Genomic DNA, 24,918 nt, shown 5'->3' on the forward strand with positions numbered 1-24,918 from the left:
AAGGTAAAGTGTGTATTTAAAGGTACAGTGTGTAGTATTTAAAGGTACAGTGTGTATTTAAAGGTGCAGTGTGTATTTAAAGGTACAGTGTGTATTTAAAGTTAGTGTGTAGTATTTAAAGGTACAGTGTGTATTTAAAGGTGCAGTGTGTAGTATTTAAAGGTACAGTGTGTAGTATTTAAAGGTGCAGTGTGTAGTATTTAAAGGTACAGTGTGTAGTATTTAAAGGTGCAGTGTGTAGTATTTAAAGGTACAGTGTGTATTTAAAGGTGCAGTGTGTAGTATTTAAAGGTACAGTGTGTATTTAAAGGTACAGTGTGTAGTATTTAAAGGTACTGTGTGTATTTAAAGGTACAGTGTGTATTTAAAGGTACAGTGTGTAGTATTTAAAGGTACAGTGTGTAGTATTTAAAGGTGCAGTGTGTAGTATTTAAAGGTACAGTGTGTATTTAAAGGTACAGTGTGTAGTATTAAAGGTACAGTGTGTATTTAAAGGTGCATTGTGTAGTATTTAAAGGTACAGTGTGTATTTAAAGGTACAGTGTGTATTTAAAGGTACAGTGTGTAGTATTTAAAGGTACAGTGTGTAGTATTTAAAGGTACTGTGTGTATTTAAAGGTACAGTGTGTATTTAAAGGTGCAGTGTGTAGTATTTAAAGGTACAGTGTGTATTTAAAGGTACAGTGTGTAGTATTTAAAGGTACTGTGTGTATTTAAAGGTGCAGTGTGTATTTAAAGGTACAGTGTGTATTTAAAGGTAAAGTGTGTATTTAAAGGTACAGTGTGTAGTATTTAAAGGTACAGTGTGTATTTAAAGGTACAGTGTGTATTTAAAGGTGCAGTGTGTAGTATTTAAAGGTGCAGTGTGTATTTAAAGGTACAGTGTGTATTTAAAGGTACAGTGTGTAGTATTTAAAGGTACAGTGTGTATTTAAAGGTACAGTGTGTATTTAAAGGTACAGTGTGTAGTATTTAAAGGTGCAGTGTGTAGTATTTAAAGGTGCAGTGTGTAGTATTTAAAGGTACAGTGTGTAGTATTTAAAGGTGCAGTGTGTAGTATTTAAAGGTACAGTGTGTAGTATTTAAAGGTGCAGTGTGTAGTATTTAAAGGTACAGTGTGTATTTAAAGGTGCAGTGTGTAGTATTTAAAGGTACAGTGTGTAGTATTTAAAGGTGCAGTGTGTAGTATTTAAAGGTACAGTGTGTATTTAAAGGTGCAGTGTGTAGTATTTAAAGGTACAGTGTGTATTTAAAGGTGCAGTGTGTAGTATTTAAAGGTGCAGTGTGTATTTAAAGGTAAAGTGTGTATTTAAAGGTACAGTGTGTAGTATTTAAAGGTACAGTGTGTATTTAAAGGTGCAGTGTGTAGTATTTAAAGGTACAGTGTGTATTTAAAGGTGCAGTGTGTAGTATTTAAAGGTACAGTGTGTATTTAAAGGTAAAGTGTGTATTTAAAGGTACAGTGTGTAGTATTTAAAGGTACAGTGTGTAGTATTTAAAGGTACAGTGTGTATTTAAAGGTGCAGTGTGTAGTATTTAAAGGTGCAGTGTGTAGTATTTAAAGGTGCAGTGTGTAGTTTTTAAAGGTACAGTGTGTATTTAAAGGTACAGTGTGTATTTAAAGGTACAGTGTGTATTTAAAGGTGCAGTGTGTAGTATTTAAAGGTACAGTGTGTATTTAAAGGTACAGTGTGTAGTTTTTTTATACTGGAAATGTTTTAAATTTTTTAAAGTTTTTGTAAATTGACACTGTCTTATTTTGACAATTCAAGCTTGGAAGATAAAGTGTTGCCGCTCTGTTAAAACATTACACAGAGGACTATAACATCTGTGTGATACATTGAGGTTAGCATTTGAAGTCTAAATCTTAATAATTGTTCTATGATTCACAGACTGAAGGATCCTAACTCTCTGCTCATCAAGAACATCAAGAACATGTGGAGCACACGCTTGGAGAGGAAGTAGAGGGAGCAGAGACCGAGCGCAGCTGAAACTTAATCTCTCCAGCAGAAGAGGAGAAGGAATGGGAGGAGTGAGGAAGTGTAAATAGGAGGGAAAAGGAGACGAGAGTGACAGAGGGAATCTGTATTCTTCAGCACTACGAGACCATTCTTGTTCTTCTGCAGAATTTGGAAACATAACCTCCCAGCTGTGACGGATTTAAAGCTCAAGGCTGATTCCTGAAAATCCACGTGGGTTTTTTCTTCTGCATGGAGGCTGTTAATCATCAGGAAGATGCTGTTGCACGAGACAGCGGAGGATAATGTGACGCAAGTGGTGGTTTCGCTGGCTGCGCCATGATGACCGGGAGACGAGGTCTGGCGAGCGCGTGTCTGTGTTTCCTCTGTCTGCTCGCCTTGACGCAGAAACTTGCCGCCGGGAACCAGATCAGAGGCATCCTCAGGCAGGTCAAGACCCTCATCAAGAAAGCCCCCATGGTACCAGTCACATCCTCTTTACTTCAAACAGTAAGACGTAGATGAACCAGTGCTTTATGTCTGATGTGTTGTGTTCAGGGTGCAGCTGCATCATCAGTGAACTCCTAAACTGTTCACTGAACTTCAGATCTGGATTCCTAAAAGACGCAGACATCAACACACAGTCAAGAGTGAAGGCATGACTCTGGGTGGAGTGATCTTTGTTATCAGATCGTAGATGACTCATGTAACATTAATGAACACAGCAGCAGCTGGAGGTCATGCACTCCTGCCTCCTTGTTGTTGTGTGAAAGTAGGAGTATTTGCCTGCACCTGTCAGATTGGTGTGTCACATGAGGACAGGTATAGAGGTTCATTAAGTCTGAGAATGCATCCTATAACAGTTCCTTTAACTGGACCAGTGTGTGGACTTGGTCTCCAGGACGTCACACTTAGAAGTGTTTACGTCTGCTGGGCCCGGTTAGGTAAAGTCCGACCTTTGTTATTGCAGAAAGATGCCGACATTTTAATTCATGCTTTTATCACAATCAATTAATCAATCAGACTTTATTTATAAAGCGCTTTTCATACGATGACATTATAACACAAAGTGCTGAACATAAAAACAACTTAACATAGAATCAATTAAGAAAATGCTCCAACCCCCAGCCCCAGCACCGACCCCAAACCCACCCCACAATCCTAAGGTTAGGAACACAATGTGCAACAATACTAATAAAAACAATAAAGATCAAATAAATAAATAAATAAAAAAGAAGTTTCTGAAGGAACTGAGGAAACGCTCTCATGATATCTTAATGAGGAAACACTGGAGGTAAAATAAGATGTTAAAACTCAACACAGGAAATTAAACTCACCAAAGTAAAATACATTTCTAAGATAATAAAAGACTAAAATATTAAACCATTAAAAGAACTTAAGATGCCAGACTTAAGATAAAGAAACAAGTACATAAATACATAAAGTAGAATAAAAGTGACTACATTTGAAATAGATAATAAATAAATAGAACTATTAAGAATAAAAATAAAACTCAGTTAAAAGTGAGACTGAAAAGTTCGGTCTTGAGTTTGCCTTTAAAAATATTGATGCTGTGTGGCGCCCTCAGATCCTCAGGCGGGGTGTTTGTCAGACCTGTTGGCCGTGATAATAAAAAGCTGCCTCACCGTGGGTCTTAGCTTTTACGTTTGTACAATTTAAAGTCCGCTACCTGAAGACCTGAGGGCTCTCACTGGCTCATATGATAAAAACAAATCTGATAAATAAGAAGGAGAAAGACCATTAAGAGATTTAAAAACTTAATGGTCTTGGCCCTTCTTATTTATCAGATTTGCTTTTATCATATGAGCCAGTGAGAGCCCTCAGGTCTTCAGGTAGTGGACTTTTAATGTTACCAAAAGTAAAAACTAAGACCCACGGTGAGGCAGCTTTTTATTATTACGGCCCACGTCTGTGGAACACCCTGCCTGAGGATCTGAGGGCTGCCCAGAGCATAAATATTTTTAAAGGCAAACTCAAGACCTACCTTTTTAGTCTAGCTTTTAACTAAGTTTTATTTTTATTCTTAACAGTTTTATCTATTTATTTATTTATTATCTATTTCAAATTTAGTCACTTTTATTCTACTTATTTATGTATTTTAAGTCTCACATCTGATTTTCTTTTAATGGTTTAATATTTTAGTCTTTTATTATCTTAGAAATGTATTTTACTTTGGTGATTTTAATTTCCTGTTTTGAGTTTTAACATCTTATTTTACCTCCAGTGTTTCCTCATTAAGATGACATGAGAGCGTTTCCTCAGTTCGTTCAGCAAATTCTTATTTTTATTTTTATTTATTTATTTATTTATTTTATTTTTTTTATTTTAGTGTTTTTATTACTATTGTTGCATATTGTGTTGTTAGCCTTAGGATTATGGGGTGGGTTCGGGGTCGGGGCTGGGGCTGGGATCTTAATTTATTCTATTTTAAGCTGTTTTTCTTGTACAGCACTTTGTGTTACAATGTCATTGTATGAAAAGCGCTTTATAAATAAAGTCTGATTGATTGATTGATTGATTGATTGAAAAACCAATAAAATAATCTTAAAATCTAAAAGACACTGGAAGCCAATGCAGAGACTTTAAGATCGGTGTGATGTGGGCCCTCTTTCTGGTCTTTGTCAGCATTCTAGCAGCTGAAGCTGAGACATGTTATAAATTCTACAGGTTATAAAAGCATGAACTAGTGTCTCTGCATTAGCTTGAGAGAGAAACTGACGCACTTTGGAAATGTTCTTCAGGTGATAAAAAGCCTTTTTTTTGTTATTTCTCTAATGTGTGGCTCAAAACTAAGATGTGATTCAAAGATCACACCCAGGTTCTTTACCTGCTCACATGGTTGCTTGGAGTTTGGTGTTCAGTTTCTCTCTCTGAGGTCCAGTACCAATGACTAAAACCTGAGTTTTGTCCTGGTTGAGCTGTAAAAAGTTCTCTGCCATCCATGACTTCATATCTAAAATACAGTTAAAAAGTGTGTCAACTGTTCCTGGGTCATCAGGAGACACAAGTCGCATCGACTACTGCAACTCCCTTATTAGGGGTTCGCCCAAAAAGTCTCTAAAGAAAGTGCAGCTTGTTCAGAACGCTGCTGCTGTCAGAGTTTAAACCAGGAGAAAGAAAACAGATCACAGAACACCTCTTCTTAAACCTCTGCACTGGCTCCCTGTTTCCTTTACATTTTAAAGTTCTTTTACTTGTTTTTAAAGCTCCTCCATACATCACTGATCTCCTGTCATTCTATGTTCCAGCCCGATCACTGAGGTCCTCCAATGCTTCCCTTTAAATGTTCCTGGTGTGTCTCACACACACACACACACACAGAGAGAGAGAGAGAGAGAGCTTTCTGTTTTTACACCTCTAATCTGTGGAACTCTCTTCCTCTGGACGTTAAAGCGGCGAGCTCTCTGAGTGTTTTTAAAGTAAACTTAAGACTTACCTTTTAAATCTAGCTTTTAATTTGGAGTAGTTTATTTTAGCCCTGGACTGCATTATTGTTTTTATTATTTGAATCATTGCTTTAACATTTATTTATCTTATTTATAATCTTATTTATAGTTATTTAAAAAAGAGGTAAAAGAAGCTGCTCTCTACAGCCGCAGTAAACCTGGGAAAACACCAACCAATCACCGTCATTAGGGTCCAATTTATCAAACCAATCAGATCCCGTCCTGCCGTTCTGCCCGCCTCCTGCAGAGCGTACATGTCCCCGGCGTTCACTCCCCGTCTCCTGCCTCTGCTTCCCCTGACTCTACTTCCTGTCCCTCTCGCTCCACCTCGGGCCTGTCCCCTCTGACCCCATGAGGGGCTTTGATCAGGACTGTAGTCGGGATCAGAGTCTAAAGAGCTCTCTACTTTTATCTCTTTCCTGATGTTTCCTTTCTTTCTTTCTTTCTTTCTTTCTTTCTTTCTTTCTTTCTTTCTTTCTTTCTTTCTTTCTTTCTTTCTTTCTTTCTTTCTTTCTTTCTTTCTTTCTTTCCTTTTTGTTGTTTCCTTTCTTTCTCAAACTCCTGTGTCCTCTCCTTTTCTTAATGTACTCCTAAATTCTTCCATCCTCCATCTTCCTCCTCTTTACCTCTTTCTTCAGTCTTCCTCTTCATATCTTACTTCTCCTTTCTTCATTCTTGTGGAAATCTTTCTCGTTCTTTTCCACTCAGCTACCTTTACCCCGTCCTCCACCTTCCTCTCCTCCTCCTCTTCGCTATGTTCCCATCTTCCTTCCTTCCTTCCTTCCTCCTCCTCCTCCTCATCTTTGCTATGTTCCCATCTTCCTTCCTTCCTTCCTTCCTTCCTCCTCCTCCTCCTCCTCATCTTTGCTATGTTCCCATCTTCCTTCCTTCCTTCCTTCCTTCCTTCCTTCCTTCCTTCCTTCCTTCCTTCCTTCCTTCCTTCCTTCCTTCCTTCCTTCCTTCCTTCCTCCTCCTCCTTCCTCCTCCTCCTCCTCCTCCTCCTCCTCCTTCCTCCTTCCTCCTCCTCCTCCTCCTCCTCCTCCTCCTTCCTCCTCCTTCCTCCTCCTCCTCCTCCTCCTTCCTCCTTCATCCTCCTCCTTCATCCTCCTTCATCCTCCTTCCTCCTCCTCATCCTTCCTCCTTCATCCTCCTTCCTCCTCCTCATCCTTCCTTCTTCATCCTCCTTCCTCCTTCCTCCTCCTCCTCCTCCTCCTCCTCCTTCCTCCTTCATCCTCCTCCTTCATCCTCCTTCCTCCTCCTCATCCTTCCTCCTTCATCCTCCTTCCTCCTCCTCCTCCTTCCTTCTTCATCCTCCTTCCTCCTCCTCCTCCTTCCTCCTTCCTCCTCCTCCTCCTCCTCCTCCTCCTCCTCCTCCTCCTCCTCCTCCTCCTCCTCCTCCTTCCTCCTTCATCCTCCTCCTTCCTTCTTCATCCTCCTTCCTCCTTCCTCCTCCTTCCTCCTTCATCCTCCTTCCTCCTTCATCCTCCTTCCTCCTCCTCATCCTTCCTTCTTCATCCTCCTTCCTCCTTCCTCCTCCTTCCTCCTTCATCCTCCTTCCTCCTTCATCCTCCTTCCTCCTCCTCATCCTTCCTCCTTCATCCTCCTTCCTCCTTCCTCCTCCTTCCTCCTTCATCCTCCTTCCTCCTTCATCCTCCTTCCTCCTCCTCATCCTTCCTTCTTCATCCTCCTTCCTCCTCCTCCTCCTTCCTCCTTCCTCCTCCTCCTCCTCCTCCTCCTTCCTCCTTCATCCTCCTCCTTCCTTCTTCATCCTCCTTCCTCCTTCCTCCTCCTTCCTCCTTCATCCTCCTCCTCCTCCTTCCTCCTTCCTCCTCCTCGTCCTCCTCCTCTTCTAAAAAGCTCTCTGACTAGCAGTAGAATGAATGACATTCAGTAAGTCCTACAGAAATGTAGATGTACTGTAGTGTCCGTCCGGACGCTGTAGGGATGACGAGCTGATTGGTGAACACGTTGATCTTTAATAACCGTCACTGTCGGCCGTTACCATGCCAACCAACAAAGTAACAACCAATGTTGGAATGAATGAAGAACTTCTCCTCTTGTCTCTCCTCTCTCCCGCTCACACACTCTACACCAGGGGTGTCCAAAGTACGGCCCGGGGGCCAATTGCGGCCCAATGTCCATTTAATCATGGCCCCAAGCTTCCATCTTAAATTGTGTTATTATAGCACAGAAATGAATCACCTTCTGAATCATCTGAACATTTGCAGATGATTGTTTCTTTCAAGCACAGAAACAAAACTAAAGTCAATCCAGAAACATCTCAAACAGCTTCAGATGGACTACTCTGATAAATTCAAAGCTCTGGATATTCTGCAGGAATATAATTAGGAGGAAACACAAGAACTCTTAAAGTTGCCAGGTTTTTTCAAATGAATGTTTTTATCATGATGTGAAAATGTTCTTGATGAACACTAAAAGTTCAGAAGACACAAGACAAGATCAAAAATAGAAAATTGTGCAGAAAAGGCAAAATTTGGTGCAGAAAAAATAGTTCAGAATGCAGGACAAGAATTATTTAGTTCTTAAAATGTGGTCTGCTGGTCCGAACAGTCTTAAAAACAACATGGAATAGAAGTGTGATGAAATCCAGATCCTGATCCTGCCATAGAAAATAATGAGACAATATTTTTTCCCACATTGCCCATCCCGACTGAAAAACATTCTACAGAAGAAGATCAAGTTTGATCATGTTTAAGTGGCTTGTGGAGAACTGAGGACTTCCTAGTTACTGATTTATTGAGAACAAAATGTCAAATAATTGTTATTAAATATTTCATATCTAACTTTTAGGATTCCTAAGTCACAGTAGGAGCCACTGGCCCTGAAGTATTCTGACAACATTAAATGTGGCCCTCTTTGAAAAAAGTTTGGACACCTTTGCTCTACACCTCTCCTGATGCCTTCACTGACTGTCCACACTGTAGGAATTAAGAGCATCTACACTGAACAGGTTTAACAAACAGTAGAGCTGTTACAGTGTTATATATGTGTTATAACTTTTCTCCTGATATCGTGTCACCATGACAACTGGGTAATGCTAGCATGACAGTTGTGAGTGCTAACAGCAGCCATGTTTGTTTGTGTTTTTAACTTTAGTGAGGGACCGGTTTGGAATCAGTCACCATCATACGGTCGTGAATCAGTGGCGCTCGTTCATGTGAGCGGGGGCGTCATTTTGGAGGAGCTCTGAGGGGAGGGGGGGAGGGGTTAGACGGAGTACTGAGGAAATGCTACATCCAAATTCATGCTAGTTTTCCGTGACTACCAACCCCAGCTTTAAACCAGGCTGTTCTTCTTGACACAGTGACGTGCTGATTAGTCTCGACACTTACTGGCGTGGCGTTTCCAGCCTCTGGTGCGTCGATCTGCTTTAATCTGTGAACAGAAGGCAGAGCTGGGTCATAAATCAAAGTACTGGACGCTCAGTGAAACACTGACCCGGGGTGTGCCACTGAACAAGATCGACACACTGATCTCTCAGCTTTGAGTTCTTCATCATCATCTTTTGATTTCTCCTGTTAAAGTTGTGCTCCATAAAAAGAAGTCATCATCAGTGATATAATGATATCACTGTCTCTTCTCCACAGAGGCTGTTGGACTGCAGACTGTACACGCCCCACATCTCAGACTACAAGGTATGATCTCCCTCAGAGTGCTGACTCAGGATTAGGTATAAAGTTTAGATTATTTATTGCGTATGAAGATCTGATAGTGACTCTGTGTGCTCACACCAGAACAAAGGTCCTCCCTTAGTGGAGCTATAATAAAACCACTCTCTCAGGGAGGCCAACACGGCAACATGTGGGATCATTCAGAAGTCTGACGCGGTCAGGACATGTGAGTTGTAACTCCTGGCTGCTTTCTCACAGCGTGAGTGTGCCCTCCCACGGAGGGTCGTAATGTTACAGTTTTGTCTGAATACTGGACCCAAAAGTAAAACAGCACACACACCAGAAACACTTTCAGGAATTTATGGTCCAATGAAGGCAAAGGGAGCCGGCAGGCGGCCAAATGCTGGACGAGGGAAACACAGAACTAGTACGGGGGTCTAACAGAGAGATCTAACCCTCTCTAGTGAAGAGGCCGAGTCTGACTACCACCGGTGGTGAGCGGACAATAGCCGGTGTCCTTGTAGATGGGGGGCGGGTGTGAAGCCAGGAGGAGGGAGTGGAGGGACTTGACCGGGTAAAGAGGAGGCGGGACTGGGGAGTGACGAGCCAAACACAACAAAGAAAGACAGAGGCTGTTTTCAAAACCGTCTGATATACCAGGAGGACATACTGGTCTGGCTTCTATGGAGGGACCAGTAGGAGACGTGGGATTCACCTGCCTCAGCTGCCCAGCACCCAGGTCCAGCAGAGTGCCATCTGCTACCTGTTCTCCTCTACAAGGCCCTGCAGACACCTGCTCCTCGCACGAAGGCCCTGATGACACAAGGTCCCCTCCAGGAGGCCCTGATGACATCAGGTCCTCCCACAAAGACCCTGACGATGCCAGGTCCCCTCTAGGAGGCCCTGATGACATCAGGTCCCCTCCAGGAGGCTAAGCCAACAACTGCTTTTCACTCGGACGCCCTGCAGACACCAGGTCCCCTTTAGGACGCCCTGATGACACCAGGTCCCCTCCAGGAGACCCTGCAGACTCAAGGTCCCCTCTAGGACACCCTGCAGACACCAGGTCACCTCCAGGAGACCCTGACAACACCAGCTCCTTGCACGAAGGCCCTGATGACACCAGGTCCCCTCTAGGACGCCCTGATGACACCAGGTCCCCTCTAGGACGCCCTGATGACACCAGGTCCCCTCTAGGATGCCCTGTAGACACCAGGTCCCCTCCAGGAGACCCTGACAACATCAGCTCCTTGCACGAAGGCCCTGATGACACCAGGTCCCCTCTAGGATGCCCTGATGACACCAGGTCCCCTCTAGGATGCCCTGCAGACACCAGGTCCCCTCTAGGACGCCCTGCAGACACCAGGTCCCCTTTAGGACGCCCTGATGACACCAGGTCCCCTCCAGGAGACCCTGCAGACTCAAGGTCCCCTCTAGGACACCCTGCAGACACCAGGTCACCTCCAGGAGGCCCTGACAACACCAGCTCCTCGCACGAAGGCCCTGATGACACCAGGTCCCCTCTAGGATGCCCTGATGACACCAGGTCCCCTCTAGGACGCCCTGATGACACCAGGTCCCCTCTAGGACGCCCTGTAGACACCAGGTCCCCTCCAGGAGACCCTGACAACATCAGCTCCTTGCACGAAGGCCCTGATGACACCAGGTCCCCTCTAGGACGCCCTGATGACACCAGGTCCCCTCTAGGATGCCCTGCAGACACCAGGTCCCCTCTAGAATGCCCTGCAGACACCAGGTCCCCTCTAGGATGCCCTGCAGACACCAGGTCCCATTTAGGAGGCCCTGCCGACACCTACTCCTGTGCTAGAGCCCAGAAAGGATATCGTAGTCCCTTGTTCTCAGTTGGGGGCCCGGTTTGTATTTGGCCACTGTTTTTTCAAGACCTTCAGGACGTCTTTGTCTGCCAGGTTGGCCCCCTTGCTGCTTTGCTGAGAAGTCCTGCCCACCAGGTCGGCCTCCTTGCTGTCCCCTGGAACTGTCTCACCCGTCTGGTTGGCCTCAGGTTCCGCCTGAGTCCCTCCCTCCTGACCCCCCTCCACCCACCCAGCTTTGTGTTTCTTCTAGTGACTTGTTTTTTTGGGGACCTCTGGAATCCGTCTCTCAGGAAGGGGGTACTATCATGAGTTGCCCTCGTTCGTTGAACTTGGTCTTTGGTCTCCTGGTCCTCTGGGTAGAGACTGTGGCATCAGGTCTTTCTTTTACCCAGATTCGGTTTCTCCTTCAGCTGTAACGATGCCAGATCTCCTGTCCTGACTTGTGGGGAGCTGCCGCACGGTCTGGACCTTGATCAAATGTGTTCATTCATCATTAATAACTTCATAAAGGTGTTTTTCTTGCAGTAGGTGAGATAGAGTCAGAGTTATTGTGTTCTCAGGCCGAGCTGCCGTGTCTTTAAAGGAAGAAGTCTTTGGGTCGTGTATTTCAGTCTTTCTCTTATAACTAAGAGTCAAGTGAGAAGTTATCCTGGTCTCAGGTTTAAACGTACACAGCCTCATGGAATCAATAAGGATTCACGTTTTCTATTATTCCAAAACCAAAGCTGGAGTCAGAGGAATGATGTCGAAACAGGAAATCTGTCGTTCCCAGCAGATCAGATTACTGAAGTGATGTGTTCACAGGACCGTCAAACGCCTCAGACTTTAATATGCATTGTATTTGGCTTTGGGCCCGCTGTTCCTGGTCCAGGTTTTGACATGTTTGAAATGTCAAGAGTCCTGCTTCAATTATGAGCTCATTACTGCAGTTTTAAAATCCTCACACTGGCTTCCTACCCCTCTGTAAATCTCTCTGTGGCTCAGGGCCTGAACACTCTCTCACACTTGTGTGGATGAACCCTGGAGGACCACTGGGAGCATTTGTTTAACAGCTGTTTTATTGTGCAAATAAAAAAGAAGGATATTAGATGCTGCTTATAAATTTTTCCCAAAAGGTGTAAATCAACAACAAACCTGCTATCAGGGCGACAGCAGCTGACACGATACATCTTGTTTTTATATTTTGGATCCGATGAGTCCCAGGAGCAAACTTCAAAAATACATTTATAATGTGGATTCATATTTAATGAAACCCCTGGAGTTGTGATAGCAAGTAATGAAAATAACTCTGTTTTATTCTTGTAAATAGTTTCCATCAGTCACATGACACGACCAGACCCAAGGACATTTTGTTTTCCCATGATATGGAGAGAGTGAGTCACTCCTTTTATGGACTGTGAGACTTTCCATCTCAACATGAACCGCGTCTTTTTCCACTTCTGAGGAGCTACGATTCATTTTGAAGCTCCATCAAATAATGAAATCCATGTCTGTCTCTCTCTCTCTCTCTCTCTCTCTCTCCAACAGAAATGCCCCAGATCCACAATGCAGTGTTTTGCAGATGAAGTCAAAGTCCTCATTGAAGAGTGGGAAACTCTTCAAGGTGTTCGGTTTTTTCGACTGGACAGGGAGCTGGAAAACCTGGCAAAGAAGCTTAACAAGGTACGAGGGAAGTCTGGAGGATTTATATATTAGTAGGTCGAGGGTTAGGACTTGTCGGATCCTTTTGTAGCACATATCAGCAGGCTTGTATGTATGGAGAGCAAAAGCAGGAGGAACACAACCCGGCTCGCCTGGTTGTTAATCTTTCTCTCTATAAACAGATCTCTGCATGAAGAGCAGCTAACAATCTGTTCTACATCAAACAATCAGCATTCAGATTTCCTGACTTCCCTGAACGCAGCATCAGAAATGATGGATCCCACCTCCATTCAACAAACAAACATTGTAGACGTAGTTTTCTTCTCCTCTTGAGGACAGACCTGACAAAGCTTTTTACTTTCAGCTACAACTAACCTGTAATTACAGATTCTGATTCAGAGACATGTTGGATCTGGATCTCAGGGTCTGGGTTTTAGTCTGAGAAGGGTTCTGGTCTCTGTCTGTAGTCTGAGGAGTATCCACCAATCAGGCGTCAGCAGGAGAAACAGTCAGTATGGAGAGCAACAGCAGGTGTTGTAGAATTCTGACATCATCAAAGACAGAATTCCAGAATTCTGTCTTTGATGATGTCAGAATTCTGTCTTTGATAATGTCAGAATTCTGTCTTTGATGATGATGTCAGAGTTCTGTCTTTGATGATGTCAGAATTCTGTCTTTGATGATGATGTCAGAATTCTGTCTTTGATGATGTCAGAGTTCTGTCTTTGATGATGATGTCAGATTTCTGTCTTTGATGATGTCATAGTTCTGTCTTTGATGATGTCAGAATTCTGTCTTTGATGATGATGTCAGAATTCTGTCTTTGATGATGTCAGAGTTCTGTCTTTGATGATGTCAGAATTCTGTCTTTGATGATGTCAGAATTCTGTCTTTGATGATGATGTCAGAATTCTGTCTTTGATGATGTCAGAGTTCTGTCTTTGATGATGATGTCAGAGTTCTGTCTTTGATGATGTCAGAGTTCTGTCTTTGATGATGTCAGAATTCTGTCTTTGATGATGATGTCAGAATTCTGTCTTTGATGATGTCAGAGTTCTGTCTTTGATGATGTCAGAATTCTGTCTTTGATGATGTCAGAGTTCTGTCTTTGATGATGATGTCAGAGTTCTGTCTTTGATGATGTCAGAGTTCTGTCTTTGATGATGTCAGAACTCTGTCTTTGATGATGATGTCAGAGTTCTGTCTTTGATGATGATGTCAGAATTCTGTCTTTGATGATGTCAGATTTCTGTCTTTGATGATGATGTCAGAATTCTGTCTTTGATGATGTCAGAATTCTGTCTTTGATGATGTCAGAATTCTGAGAACAAATGGAACATTCCATGAAGAAGGTCAGAGCTAAAGAAACATCAGTGTCTCTAATCCTCTTTCATAGACCTCCATTCAACAAACAAACATTGTAGACGTAGTTTTCTTCTCCTCTTGAGGACAGACCTGACAAAGCTGGACTTTGGACTTTGGACTAATCTGCATCATGATGTTGTTATTTCAGCAAACTGAAGACCCGTTAATTACAAGAACATCACAAGAACATCAGGTTCTGTTTCAGGTTCATACCGCTGAAGGAAGTTAGAGGGAAGTTTACAGACGTGACATAAAGATGTAGAAACCGTGTAGTCCGAGAAGTATTGACCAATCAGGTGTCAGCAGGAGAAACAGTCTGTATGGAGAGCAACAGCGGGTGTTCTAGAATTCTGACATCAAAGATCCCGGTACTGTTCTTAGCTAACAGGTCTTAAACTGGACACACTCATGGGTTGTGTTTTTGAGTACAGCTTGAGTTGACTCCAACAAATGCCAAGTTGTAGAAAGAGGTGTAAACGGACATCAGACTTAGTAACGATCATGAATTCGATCATGTTGGAGCTGAAGAGGAGAGGACCCAGAATACGGCCTTGGGGTGCTCCAACACTGACGCGTCTCCCTCTTTGTCTCTTCTCTCCCCTCAGACGACTCCGGAGTGTCTTCGTTGTGAGCTTCTCCAGGAGGAAAACGCAGAAGAGTTCCTCGGACATCTTGAAAAAACTCTTCAGATGATTTCTATCTCTGGGAAATAGTGACTCTTCTAAAGCAGGGGTACCCGGACTTTGCCATGCCAAGGACTCTCGTAGAGCGTAAGGCTCTGGCAGGGAACCCCTGGGACCACCCTCACCGTGCAAAATTTCTTGGACAGAATGATGGAAAATATCAAAAAGTGAATGTAAAACTTCTTCATGTGTCCATGTTTGAATAACAAGCACTAAACTCGTTTCACTCCGTGTCTTTTTCATATGCAGGCTTTTATCATTTCCGTCTTTTAATCAACAGAAAACACATTTTCATTATTTATCGTGTTTTAAAGGTGACATATCATGCAGACTGGACTTCTTAATGGTCCTCTCCCTGAAATCTGTGTCCCTGTCTACAAACCCCCTGAAAAGTCAAAGACTCCATTCTGCCCCTGTTCTGATTTCTCCACCTTTCTGTAAATGTGTGCTGAAACCAGCCGTTTCAGTTTTCAGTGTTTTTCATACGTCACAACGCCATCCGGTCTGTAACAGGAAGTCAGAGCTCGGAGCTTGTTCAGCCCATAGACTGTATAAAATACAACTCAACCCCTCCTCCGTTTTTCATTCCCTGCACACATGTGTGCTAACAAGGAGCTTAGGAGGGAGGCATGCTAGTTGTAGGCTGTCTTAATAAACACAAAGGTCGCTTTGACTCCCCACGTCTGCAGATTTGAAGATCTAGTGGATGATTTGTAGGAGCCACTTCCCGAGGGGGCGTGGTCAGAGAGCTCATTCTCATTTAAAGGCACAGACACAGAAAACAGCCTGTTCTGAGCAGGGCTGAAAAAGAGGGGTTTACAGGCAGACCAGAATCTGATTTCAAAGTGTTTTTATGAGCAATAAACTTTAAAGACATGTTTTGGGGACCTCTTAGACCAATATATGTTGATGAAGAAGAGCAGAATATGTCACCTTTAGTATAACAACACGACTTTGTTCTCGTCATGCGGCCCTAATCCTCAGCCGTGTGACGGAGATGTGTAAAAAGTAATCGTGTCTGTCCTCGAGAGGAACAGAGAACAACTTCTGAAGAGGTAGTTTGTTTATTCTATTCTGCTTTGATCTCTTCCATTCTGATCCAGTCTATTCTAACGGTTTTACCACAGGGTCAACAGGCAGAGGCGAAATGTGACGGACTCCTTTCTGTGGAGTGATTTGATCCGTCGTGATCAGGCCGTTCCTGGTGCTAGAAGTAACGTTTATTAGTATACTTTTAAAACAGAGTCAACTTGGCACATGCGGTCCACAGTCTCTGGTTTTTGTTGTGAGTGGATGTGGACTTTGACAAGCTATGGTTGGACCAGTTGAGACTCTTGAAAGCATTTTTCCTGCACACATGGGACTTGAGCGCCGGCCCACACGATCTCCTCCAGATGAGCGTCCTGTTAATGCTCCAAAACAAATCATTGGTAGGATTAGAATAGAGCTTTTATTCAACGTCGATTAAAACGAAAGGTCACATCCTATTTTGGAACAAATGTTTTAATCCGGTCGTAATCGTTTTCTTATGGTGAACAGATGTGAACACCCAAGAGAACAATGACTTGATTTGTCCTCCTGTCCTGTGTCTGTAGATCGATGTTGTTATTTGATTCGACAGCTTGAGAAACAGGAAACATGTAAGGAGAGTGGAGTATGAATCGATCCTAAGACCAGTGCAACAAGGACCGCAGCCTCCGTACACGGGACGCCTGATCTGAACTTCCATTTGATCGGGATTCATTTGTCTCCAAGGATCGCTTTGCAGCCATCACAGCCTGTTTGACGGCTGCAGACTAACTTTCTGTAAGTTGAGCCGTTTTTCAACCGGAGGAACTTTACCCCTGAACTACATGCGTTTGGACCGGTGGACCCAGGGTCTAAATTTAGTTCAGGGGTAGATAATCTCCCCCCTAAAAAGCCCCTGCTAGGGGGGTAGTACTTTTCAAAGGTCCCAGGACTTTCAGGGGGCGGGGCCTGCAATGCTGAAGGTGTCTGATTGGTAGATTTACCTCAGTGTTTTTATTCTGCCTCCGTCCACAATAACATCACACACATCTGTGATTCTCTTTGTTCTATCTTTTTTGTATGTGTGTGTGTGATTCATTCATTCCTTTTTCCATGTCTTTAACCGTAGGCGCAAAATTTTCACTTTTTTTCAAGTTTTTCTGCTTTTGTAGCACAATTTTAAATTTGAGAGAAATACATTCTTGCATATTTTATTTTGTCCATTTTTTTTTTCATTTTTTTCTTTCAAATTTTTTTTTCAATTTTTTTTTCACATTTCTTTTGTCCATCTTTTTCAATTTTTTTTTATTTTCAAAATTTTTTTTCAATTTTTTTTTATTTTCAAATTTTTTTTTTCAATTTTTTTTCTTTTTTTCTTTTTTTTTTCAACTTTTTTCCAAAAACCATTCCCAGTCATTGTTTTTTTTCCATCTGTGATTCTCTTGATTTCTCTTTCTTTCATTAGTTTTTATTTGTTCTATCTTGTTTGTATGTGTGTGTACTTTTCAAAAGAAGAAGCTGTGATTCTCTTGATTTAGCAGCTTGTAACAGTAGTCTTCTCTCAGCCCACCGTGAATGCGTCTCTCCTCCCGGTGTTCCGGTTTTAAAAGTGACCCTGTAAACTGGAGACCTTCAGCTGAACGTGTCAGCGTTTGTGTTGATTCATTCATTGCTTTTTCCATGTTTTAAACCGCAGGCACGACATTTTCACTTTTTTTTTCATGTTTTTCTGCTTTTGGAGCACAATTTCAAGTTTGAGGAAAATTTATTTTTTCGACAGGGTCAACTTTTTTGTCAATTTTTTTTAGTCAAAAAAATGTTTTGTCCACAAAAAAATTGTCAAATTTTTTTTGACAAATTTTTTTTGTCAAATTTTTTTTGTCAAATTTTTTTTGTCAAATTTTTTTTGTCAAATTTTTTTTGTCAAATTTTTTTTTTCAAATTTTTTTTTTTGTCAAATTTTTTTTGTCAAATTTTTTTTGTCAAATTTTTTTGTTCAAAATTTTTTTGTTCAAAATTTTTTTCTTTTTTCAATTTTTTCCAAAAAACATTCACAGTCATTGTTTTTTCCATCTGTGATTCACTTGATTTCTCTTTCTTTCATTAGTTTTTATTTGTTCTATCTTTTTTGTATGTGTGTGTACTTTTCAAAAGAAGAAGCTGTGATTCTCTTGATTTAGCAGCTTGTAACAGTAGTCTTCTCTCAGCCCACCGTGAATGCGTCTCTCCTCCCGGTGTTCCGGTTTTAAAAGTGACCCTGTAAACTGGAGACCTTCAGCTGAACGTGTCAGTGTTTGTGGAGTTTACACAGCTGTTGAAACACAGAGGGAGTTCCTGGGAATGCAAACTAGTTTAGTTTTTATTAAGATTTCAAAATATCCTCATCAGATATTTAATGATGGTCTAAAGACGTTTATGAGGGATGCATCCGGCTGAGAGTCTCCAGTTAACAGGGTCGCCGTTTAAACCAAAACACCGGCCGATCTCTGCGATCACGGCTTTTTGAGTTCAAAAGGATTTTAAAGCCGTGTTGAAACGTCTTTGCTACTCGCGCTTATCTCCTCTCACGTGTTGATTCAGTGAATCCATCTGTGATGAAATATAGCACCATCTAAAACAGACCAGCTGAGTCTCTTCATGCTAACAGGCTAACTGTTGTGTTGATTCATTCTTTGCTTTTTACATGTTTTTAACCGCAGGCGCAAAATTTTCACTTTTTTCATTTTTTTCTGCTTTTGTAGCACAATTTCAAATTTGAGGAAAATATTTTTTTTTCGACATGCTCCGGATCAACTTAGTTGTCAAATTTTTTTTGTCAATTTTTTTTATTTTTCAAAAAAAAAAAAAAAATTAAATTCTTTTTTTCAAAAGTTTTTTTGTCAAAAAAGAATTTTGTCAACAGCTTTTTTTTTCAAATTTGTTTTTTGTTAAAATTTTATTTCCCAAATTTTTTTTTTTTCAAAATTTTCCAAAAACCATTCACAGTCATTGTTTTTTCCATCTGTGAAGAATGGCATTCCTCTTTGTGTTACTGCCCTCTACTGGTCTGGTGGTGTAGTGCATTTACTTTTTTTCCTCCATACGTCACTGGCCTGATTTACACAAGACAACAATGGGGGACCAGGAACCTTTAAGTTCAGGGGAAAGTAGTTCTGGGGGGCTAAAAGGTTGAAATGCACCTTTAGAGCCCCATAAGTGTGAAAATAGGGCCCAGGTGTACAAAAACAGCAATAACCCCTCAAAGTGACCACGATGGTGAGGAGACCCTGAGCAGCTGAAATCCTCTATCAGGCAAGAATGGGACAGCAGTTCTCTTTAAAGTCCAGAAACTGGTCTCTGGTTAAAAGAGCGGGATCTCTTGAATCCCTTACAGAAACAGAAGTTTAACACCGTCGGTCTACGCCTCCTCCCCTCATTGGCTCATTGTCGCTGGACTTTGGTGACTCAGGTTAGATATGTGTGTTACTGTGGCAACAATCACTGATGTCCTTTCTGAAGAACATGCATGTCATCTATCATAATAGATGAGGCATTTCAGTTACATAAGGGAAATCACATTCATCTGTGGGCGTCATGACCTCTGCCGTTCATCTAGACTCTGTCTGTCTTCAGTTAATAAGAGGAAAAGTCTGTACCTGGAGTTTGTTCTCATGAAACAAAGACGTTCCATCAGTTCTTTTAAGAATCTGAAAAAGTGATGTAAGTTGACTCGTCCAGAAAAGTTGTCCCTGCTTTCCACACGTTCTTAGGACAGTTTACTCCCCGCTATAGAAGCTTGGTCTCGTACTAAAGCTGCCGATGTGTTCTGTTAACTCCTGGGGATGACTTGGCTGACGCGTTGTACTGTCATGTTTGTCCAAACCAGGGGTGTCCAAACGTTTTTCAAAGAGGGCCACATTTGATGTTGTCAGAATACTTCAGGGCCAGTGGCTCCTACTGAGACTTAGGAATCCTAAAAGTTAGATATGAAATATTTAATAACAATTATTTGACATTTTGTTCTCAATAAATCAGTAACTAGGAAGTCCTCAGTTCTCCACAAGCCACTTAAACATGATCAAACTTGATCTTCTTCTGTAGAATGTTTTTCAGTCGGGTCGGGCAATGTGGGAAAAAATATTGTCTCATTATTTTCTATGGCAGGATCAGGATCTGGATTTCATCACACTTCTATTCCATGTTGTTTTTAAGACTGTTCTGACCAGCAGACCACATTTTAAGAACTAAATAATTCTTGTCCTGCATTCTGAACTATATTTTCTGCACCAAATTTTGCCTTTTCTGCACAATTTCCTATTTTTGATCTTGTCTTGTGTCTTCTGAACTTTTAGTGTTCATCAAGAACATTTTCACATCATGATAAAAACATGAATTCGAAAAAACCTGGCAACTTTAAGAGTTCTTGTGTTTCCTCCTAATTATATTCCTGCAGAATATCCAGAGCTTTGAATTTATCAGAGTAGTCCATCTGAAGCTGTTTGAGATGTTTCTGGATTGATTTTAGTTTTGTTTCTGTGCTTGAAAGAAACTGCAAATGTTCAGATGATTCAGAAGGTGATTCATTTCTGTGCTATAATAACACAATTTAAGGTGGAAGCTTGGGGCCATGATTAAATGGACATTGGGCCGCAATTGGCCCCCGGGCCGTACTTTGGACACCCCTGGTGTAGAGTGTGTGAGCGGGAGAGAGGAGAGACAAGAGGAGAAGTTCTTCATTCATTCAAACATTGGTTGTTACTTTGTTGGTTGGCATGGTAACGGCCGACAGTGACGGTTATTAAAGATCAACGTGTTCACCAATCAGCTCGTCATCCCTACAGCGTACGGACGGACGCTACAGTACATCTACATTTCTGTAGGACTTACTGAATGTCATTCATTCTACTGCTAGTCAGAGAGCTTTTTAGAAGAGGAGGAGGACGAGGAGGAGGATGAAGGAGGAAGGAGGATGAAGGAGAAAGGAGGAGGAAGGAGGAAGGAGGATGAAGAAGGAAGGATGAGGAGGAGGAAGGAGGATGAAGGAGGAAGGATGAGGAGGAGGAGGAGGATGAAGGAGAAAGGAGGAGGAAGGAGGAAGGAGGATGAAGAAGGAAGGATGAGGAGGAGGAAGGAGGATGAAGGAGGAGGAAGGAGGAGGAATGAGGAGGAGGAGGAGGAAGGAGGATGAAGAAGGAAGGAGGAGGATGAAGGAGGAAGGAGGAGGAGGAGGAGGAGGAAGGAGGAAGGAGGAGGAGGAGGAAGGAGGATGAAGAAGGAAGGAGGAGGAGGAGGAAGGAGGATGAAGGAGAAAGGAGGAGGAGGAGGAAGGAGGATGAAGGAGGAGGAAGGAGGATGAAGGAGGAGGAATGAGGAGGAGGAGGAGGAGGAGGAGGAGGAAGGAGGAAGGAGGAGGAGGAGGAGGAGGAAGGAGGAAGGAGGAGGAGGAAGGAAGGAAGGAAGGAAGGAAGGAAGGAAGGAAGGAAGGAAGGAAGGAAGGAAGGAAGGAAGGCCTCGGCGTAGGTACGGGAGCTACGCGGACCCCCGGCGTAGGGTACGCCGTTGATTCAACGCAGAAGTATAAATCAGCCTTAACCGCTAGGCCACCAGCGCCCAAAAGACTCCGCCCCTTTAATTGTAATAATCTGGATAAATCTGGTCGGCCCTTTAGAGGCCCATATTTGAAATAAATGGTCGGTCAGACCTGGGATGAAATCTCTATCTGTTGCAGTTTCTCTCAAATCCACTAAATCTTAGTGAAGTGGTTTTGTTCCACACAGACTTGTAAAGGAAGGACCAGACTGTGAAGTCAAAGAAGAGATCAGTTCACATCTAAAGTCCTGATCTTGAAGTGGTTCAAATGTTTTAATGAGGATTGTAAGTTTGTGGATAATTCCATTGAAATGTTAATTTTGCAGGGCTCTATAAATGTTCCTGAAAAGATGAGCTCAGGCTCTTTCTTTGCTCCATCTGAGCTCAACTTGAGACACAAAAACTGAGTCTGACTAAAACAAATGGATGAGGTTAGACTGAGAGAGCTCCCTGATTTCTCCACCTGAGCTCAAAGGAGTCACAACACCTGAGGAATACCTGAGAACCATTTCAGATTCTGACCAGATCTCCTTTTGAACTGAAAGGGAGACTAAGCTGAGACTTCTTTTCTGGAGGCAAGAATGAGAAACAGGAGACATGAGCTATCGTCTCATTTTGCTTTCAAACAGATCTCCTTGTTGTCTAGGAGACAGAAATGAAACACTTTTGAGATCTCCTCTCTACATTTCTTTGCCTATGGGACTGCCCTTCCAGGTCAAGACACACATCTGATACCCAGGCAGTGACGTACCTTTATACCTGTGCCCTTAATCAGCAAGACAATGACACCCAGTGGCACAATAAACAATGTGGGTTCACAGCATGAATATGGCTCTTACACCCGCTTTCAGTTAAATATCTGGAAACTGACTTGTGCGTGAGGTATCTGATATTCAACCACATAAGATGAAGTAAATGTTGCTAGTCTGTGTTGTTTAAAATCATTTCAGGGGCCCACAAGAATGAGTTACAGTAGAATGGCTCCAGAAGTCTCTAGGGAAGGGCCTAAAAAAGATCACCTTTGACCTAGGCAAATCTATGATTGACCGTGACAGCTGACGTCTCTGTCAAGACTCAGAACAAGGTTTTCATAATTGGAGTCAAATAGCAGCTAACGTGAAACTGGTGTTGAAGAGTCCATACATGTGCATGTTTTGAGGACACCCTCGTTCTAATTTGTGTACACCTAGTATTTAAGCCAGAACGTGGAGACAGAAGCGAGGCGACTTCATCTGGCCCGCTCGTTCTCCAAGCAGTCGTGAAGTTCATTCTGCATCTGCACATCACGGGCTGTTAAGACACGACACGCAAACTTTGGTGGAAATATTAGTTGGTAAATGTGCTTTTTTTTCGTGTCAGACAAGTCTTCACGAGGACTAAACTGATGACGTACAGGGGCTGAGGTTAAGGTGATTGCATAAACTTGAAGGCCGCACAGAAAACGTGCTGATTGGCTGAATTTGCGTTGATAGCTGCGAATGGGATCCTGCAGGGACTGATTTATAGTTTATCTTCTTTTATTAACAGAAATGTGATTTTATAAAATATGGTCATTTTTTAAAGGTGACATATCCTGCAGACTGGACTTCTTAATGGTTCTCTCCCTGAAATCTGTGTCCCTGTCTACAAACCCCCTGAAAAGTCAAAGACTCCATTCTGCCCCTGTTCTGATTTCTCCACCTTTCTGTAAATGTGTGCTGAAACCAGCCGTTTCAGTTTTCAGTGTTTTTCATACGTCACAACGCCATCCGGTCTGTAACAGGAAGTCAGAGCTCGGAGCTTGTTCAGCCCATAGACTGTATAAAATACAACTCAACCCCTCCTCCGTTTTTCATTCCCTGCACACATGTGTGCTAACAAGGAGCTTAGGAGGGAGGCATGCTAGTTGTAGGCTGTCTTAATAAACACAAAGGTCGCTTTGACTCCCCACGTCTGCAGATTTGAAGATCTAGTGGAGGATTTTTAGTTTGCATGGAAAAGTGCTAGCGCTAGTTAGCATAGCCACATAGCTACATGTTCATAGCTGTGTACCAAGACACACGTCGACATGCTGACAAATAAAACAACAAGAAACACTAAATCTGTGACCAATGGTTCAGAAAGGTCCTGCTGCAGGCGCCTCTCCGTCAGGATCAGATTCTGGATCAGATTCAGAGGGTTGAAGTAACACGGGTCTGTGAGCAGCCGTGTATATTCAGCCAACATGTAAACATTAGATCAACGTGCTGGACGGCTGAGGCCACACCCACTTCCTGAGGGGGCGTGGTCAGAGGGAAAACAGCCTGTTCTGAGCAGGGCTGAAGAAGAGGGTTTTTCAGGCAGACCAGAATCAAGTGTTTTTTTGAGCATAAACTTTAAAGACATGTTTTGGGGACCTCTTAGACCAATATATGTTGATGAAAAAAGCGTGATATGTCACCTTCAAGATGCACCGGTTTCATGTGAATATGAAAAATACATTCAATGTCACATATTAGATGTTAACCTAACATAAAGTAAACAATGATGTCTACTATCTTAATAAAACCATGTTCATGATAAACAAACAACAAACATGTCAATGACCAACAAAGTGTCACATTTCCTTTTTTATTGAACAATACATCATCTTCGTCCTCAGTTACAATCTTTAATATCCATAAAGTAAAGATGACATGATATCAAACAGACAGAGCATCAGTGAAGCTGCATCCTGCACATAGAACTTAAACCTCTGGACCGGTTAATCGATGATATTCGCGCTCTATAGTCGATCATCATGTGACTGCAGCAGCTCACAGTCCAACAGGAAGAGGACATGAAGAAAGAGAACTCTGCAGGTCTCCCCTCCTGAGATCAGGTCTGTGTTTACACTCAGAGAGACCCTCTGGTCTTCAGCTGCAGCCTGCCTCTGCGCATGCTCAGTGGGCCTTGTGGACACAGCAGGGTCAGTGTTGATGCCAGACTTTATAATTCTCCTCCTCCTCTTCCATCAGCCCTCCATCAGCTCTCAGGCTTGTCCTTGTTGGGGCCCATGAAGTCCACCCCGTCGATGGGGATCTCCTTGTCCTTGATGGCCTTCTGCACGCAGCGCTGGTACATCTTGAAGGTCTCGGTGCACGGGTCCCCGCTCCGGTCCCCCTTCAGGAACTTCTCTGCGAACCAGCGGTTGAAGCACTGGTCGTAGTCCCGCTTCAGGTCCGTGCAGGCCTCCCCGACGCTGTTCATGTCCCCCTGCAGCCTCACAGAGACCAAGGATCGAGGTCTGGAGGAGTTATTTTCCTGTTCCTGGAGCAGCAGCTGTCAGCACGAGCTGCTGAGGGACTCTCCTTCAACGCTGGGATGTGATTGGCTGGTTTGACTGCGCCGTCCTACGCTGTGGCGTCATGACGTGGCAGGGATCGCGTGTTGCAAGTGAGTCATCACTCTGAGGAAATTCAAGAACCCCATTTGTTTTATTTCAAGATTCAAAGAGCTTTATGTCAAAACAGTAGGGAGAACAAATACAGAAACCTAAATATATAAATTCAAAGTAATTCATTTATTTTTTAAAGTTTAAATAAAATTGTTACTTCACCTAAAGAAGAGGATTAGGGCCACTGAATTTTTTGTTTGAGGGTCAGATGAGCAAAGAAATACACTACTCACAATAAGTTAGGGATATTGTTATTTACATGAGAGCTTTTCCTATTTGATCTGAATTTTAATGAAATAAGTGAAGTTCCCTTTGATATTACTAATTTAATGAATGAGAAGAAACACCATTTTCATTATTTTAATAT

General features: G+C 42.6%; 3 protein-coding genes across 3 annotated transcripts in view; 2 read left to right on the forward strand and 1 right to left on the reverse strand.

The window, feature by feature from the left end:
• The first annotated feature begins 1,947 nt into the window (after window positions 1–1,947).
• il15l (interleukin 15, like) lies at window positions 1,948–14,807 on the forward strand. Its single transcript, XM_034701258.1, has 4 exons — window positions 1,948–2,438; window positions 9,034–9,081; window positions 12,420–12,554; window positions 14,504–14,807. Exons 1-4 carry the CDS (start codon window positions 2,298–2,300, stop codon window positions 14,609–14,611), a joined length of 432 nt encoding a protein of 143 aa, XP_034557149.1. The 5' UTR covers window positions 1,948–2,297; the 3' UTR covers window positions 14,612–14,807.
• An 8,918-nt stretch (window positions 14,808–23,725) lies between these two features.
• On the reverse strand, window positions 23,726–24,499 carry triap1 (TP53 regulated inhibitor of apoptosis 1). The gene has a single exon (XM_034700616.1). It carries the CDS (start codon window positions 24,362–24,364, stop codon window positions 24,140–24,142), a length of 225 nt encoding a protein of 74 aa, XP_034556507.1. The 5' UTR covers window positions 24,365–24,499; the 3' UTR covers window positions 23,726–24,139.
• Window positions 24,500–24,522: 23 nt separating this feature from the next.
• Window positions 24,523–24,918, forward strand: part of supt5h (SPT5 homolog, DSIF elongation factor subunit) — an 18,124-nt gene continuing 17,728 nt past the window's right edge. Inside the window, exon 1 of the mRNA XM_034701634.1 lies at window positions 24,523–24,550. Within this exon, the coding sequence (XP_034557525.1) occupies window positions 24,523–24,550 (28 nt within the window). The remainder of the gene's footprint in view (window positions 24,551–24,918) is intronic.

This window comes from Notolabrus celidotus, chromosome 14 (genome assembly GCF_009762535.1).
Source record: "Notolabrus celidotus isolate fNotCel1 chromosome 14, fNotCel1.pri, whole genome shotgun sequence".
NCBI lineage: Eukaryota > Metazoa > Chordata > Actinopteri > Labriformes > Labridae > Notolabrus > Notolabrus celidotus.

Bases quoted from the DNA above. Each gene is read 5' to 3' on its own strand.
- triap1 (XM_034700616.1), bottom strand. From the start codon at position 24,364: ATGAACAGCGTCGGGGAGGCCTGCACGGACCTGAAGCGGGACTACGAC.
- il15l (XM_034701258.1), top strand. From the start codon at position 2,298: ATGATGACCGGGAGACGAGGTCTGGCGAGCGCGTGTCTGTGTTTCCTC. The intron at 2,439-9,033 runs GTACCAGTCACA...TCTTCTCCACAG, and splicing joins TCATCAAGAAAGCCCCCATG to AGGCTGTTGGACTGCAGACT. The intron at 9,082-12,419 runs GTATGATCTCCC...TCTCTCCAACAG, and splicing joins CCCACATCTCAGACTACAAG to AAATGCCCCAGATCCACAAT.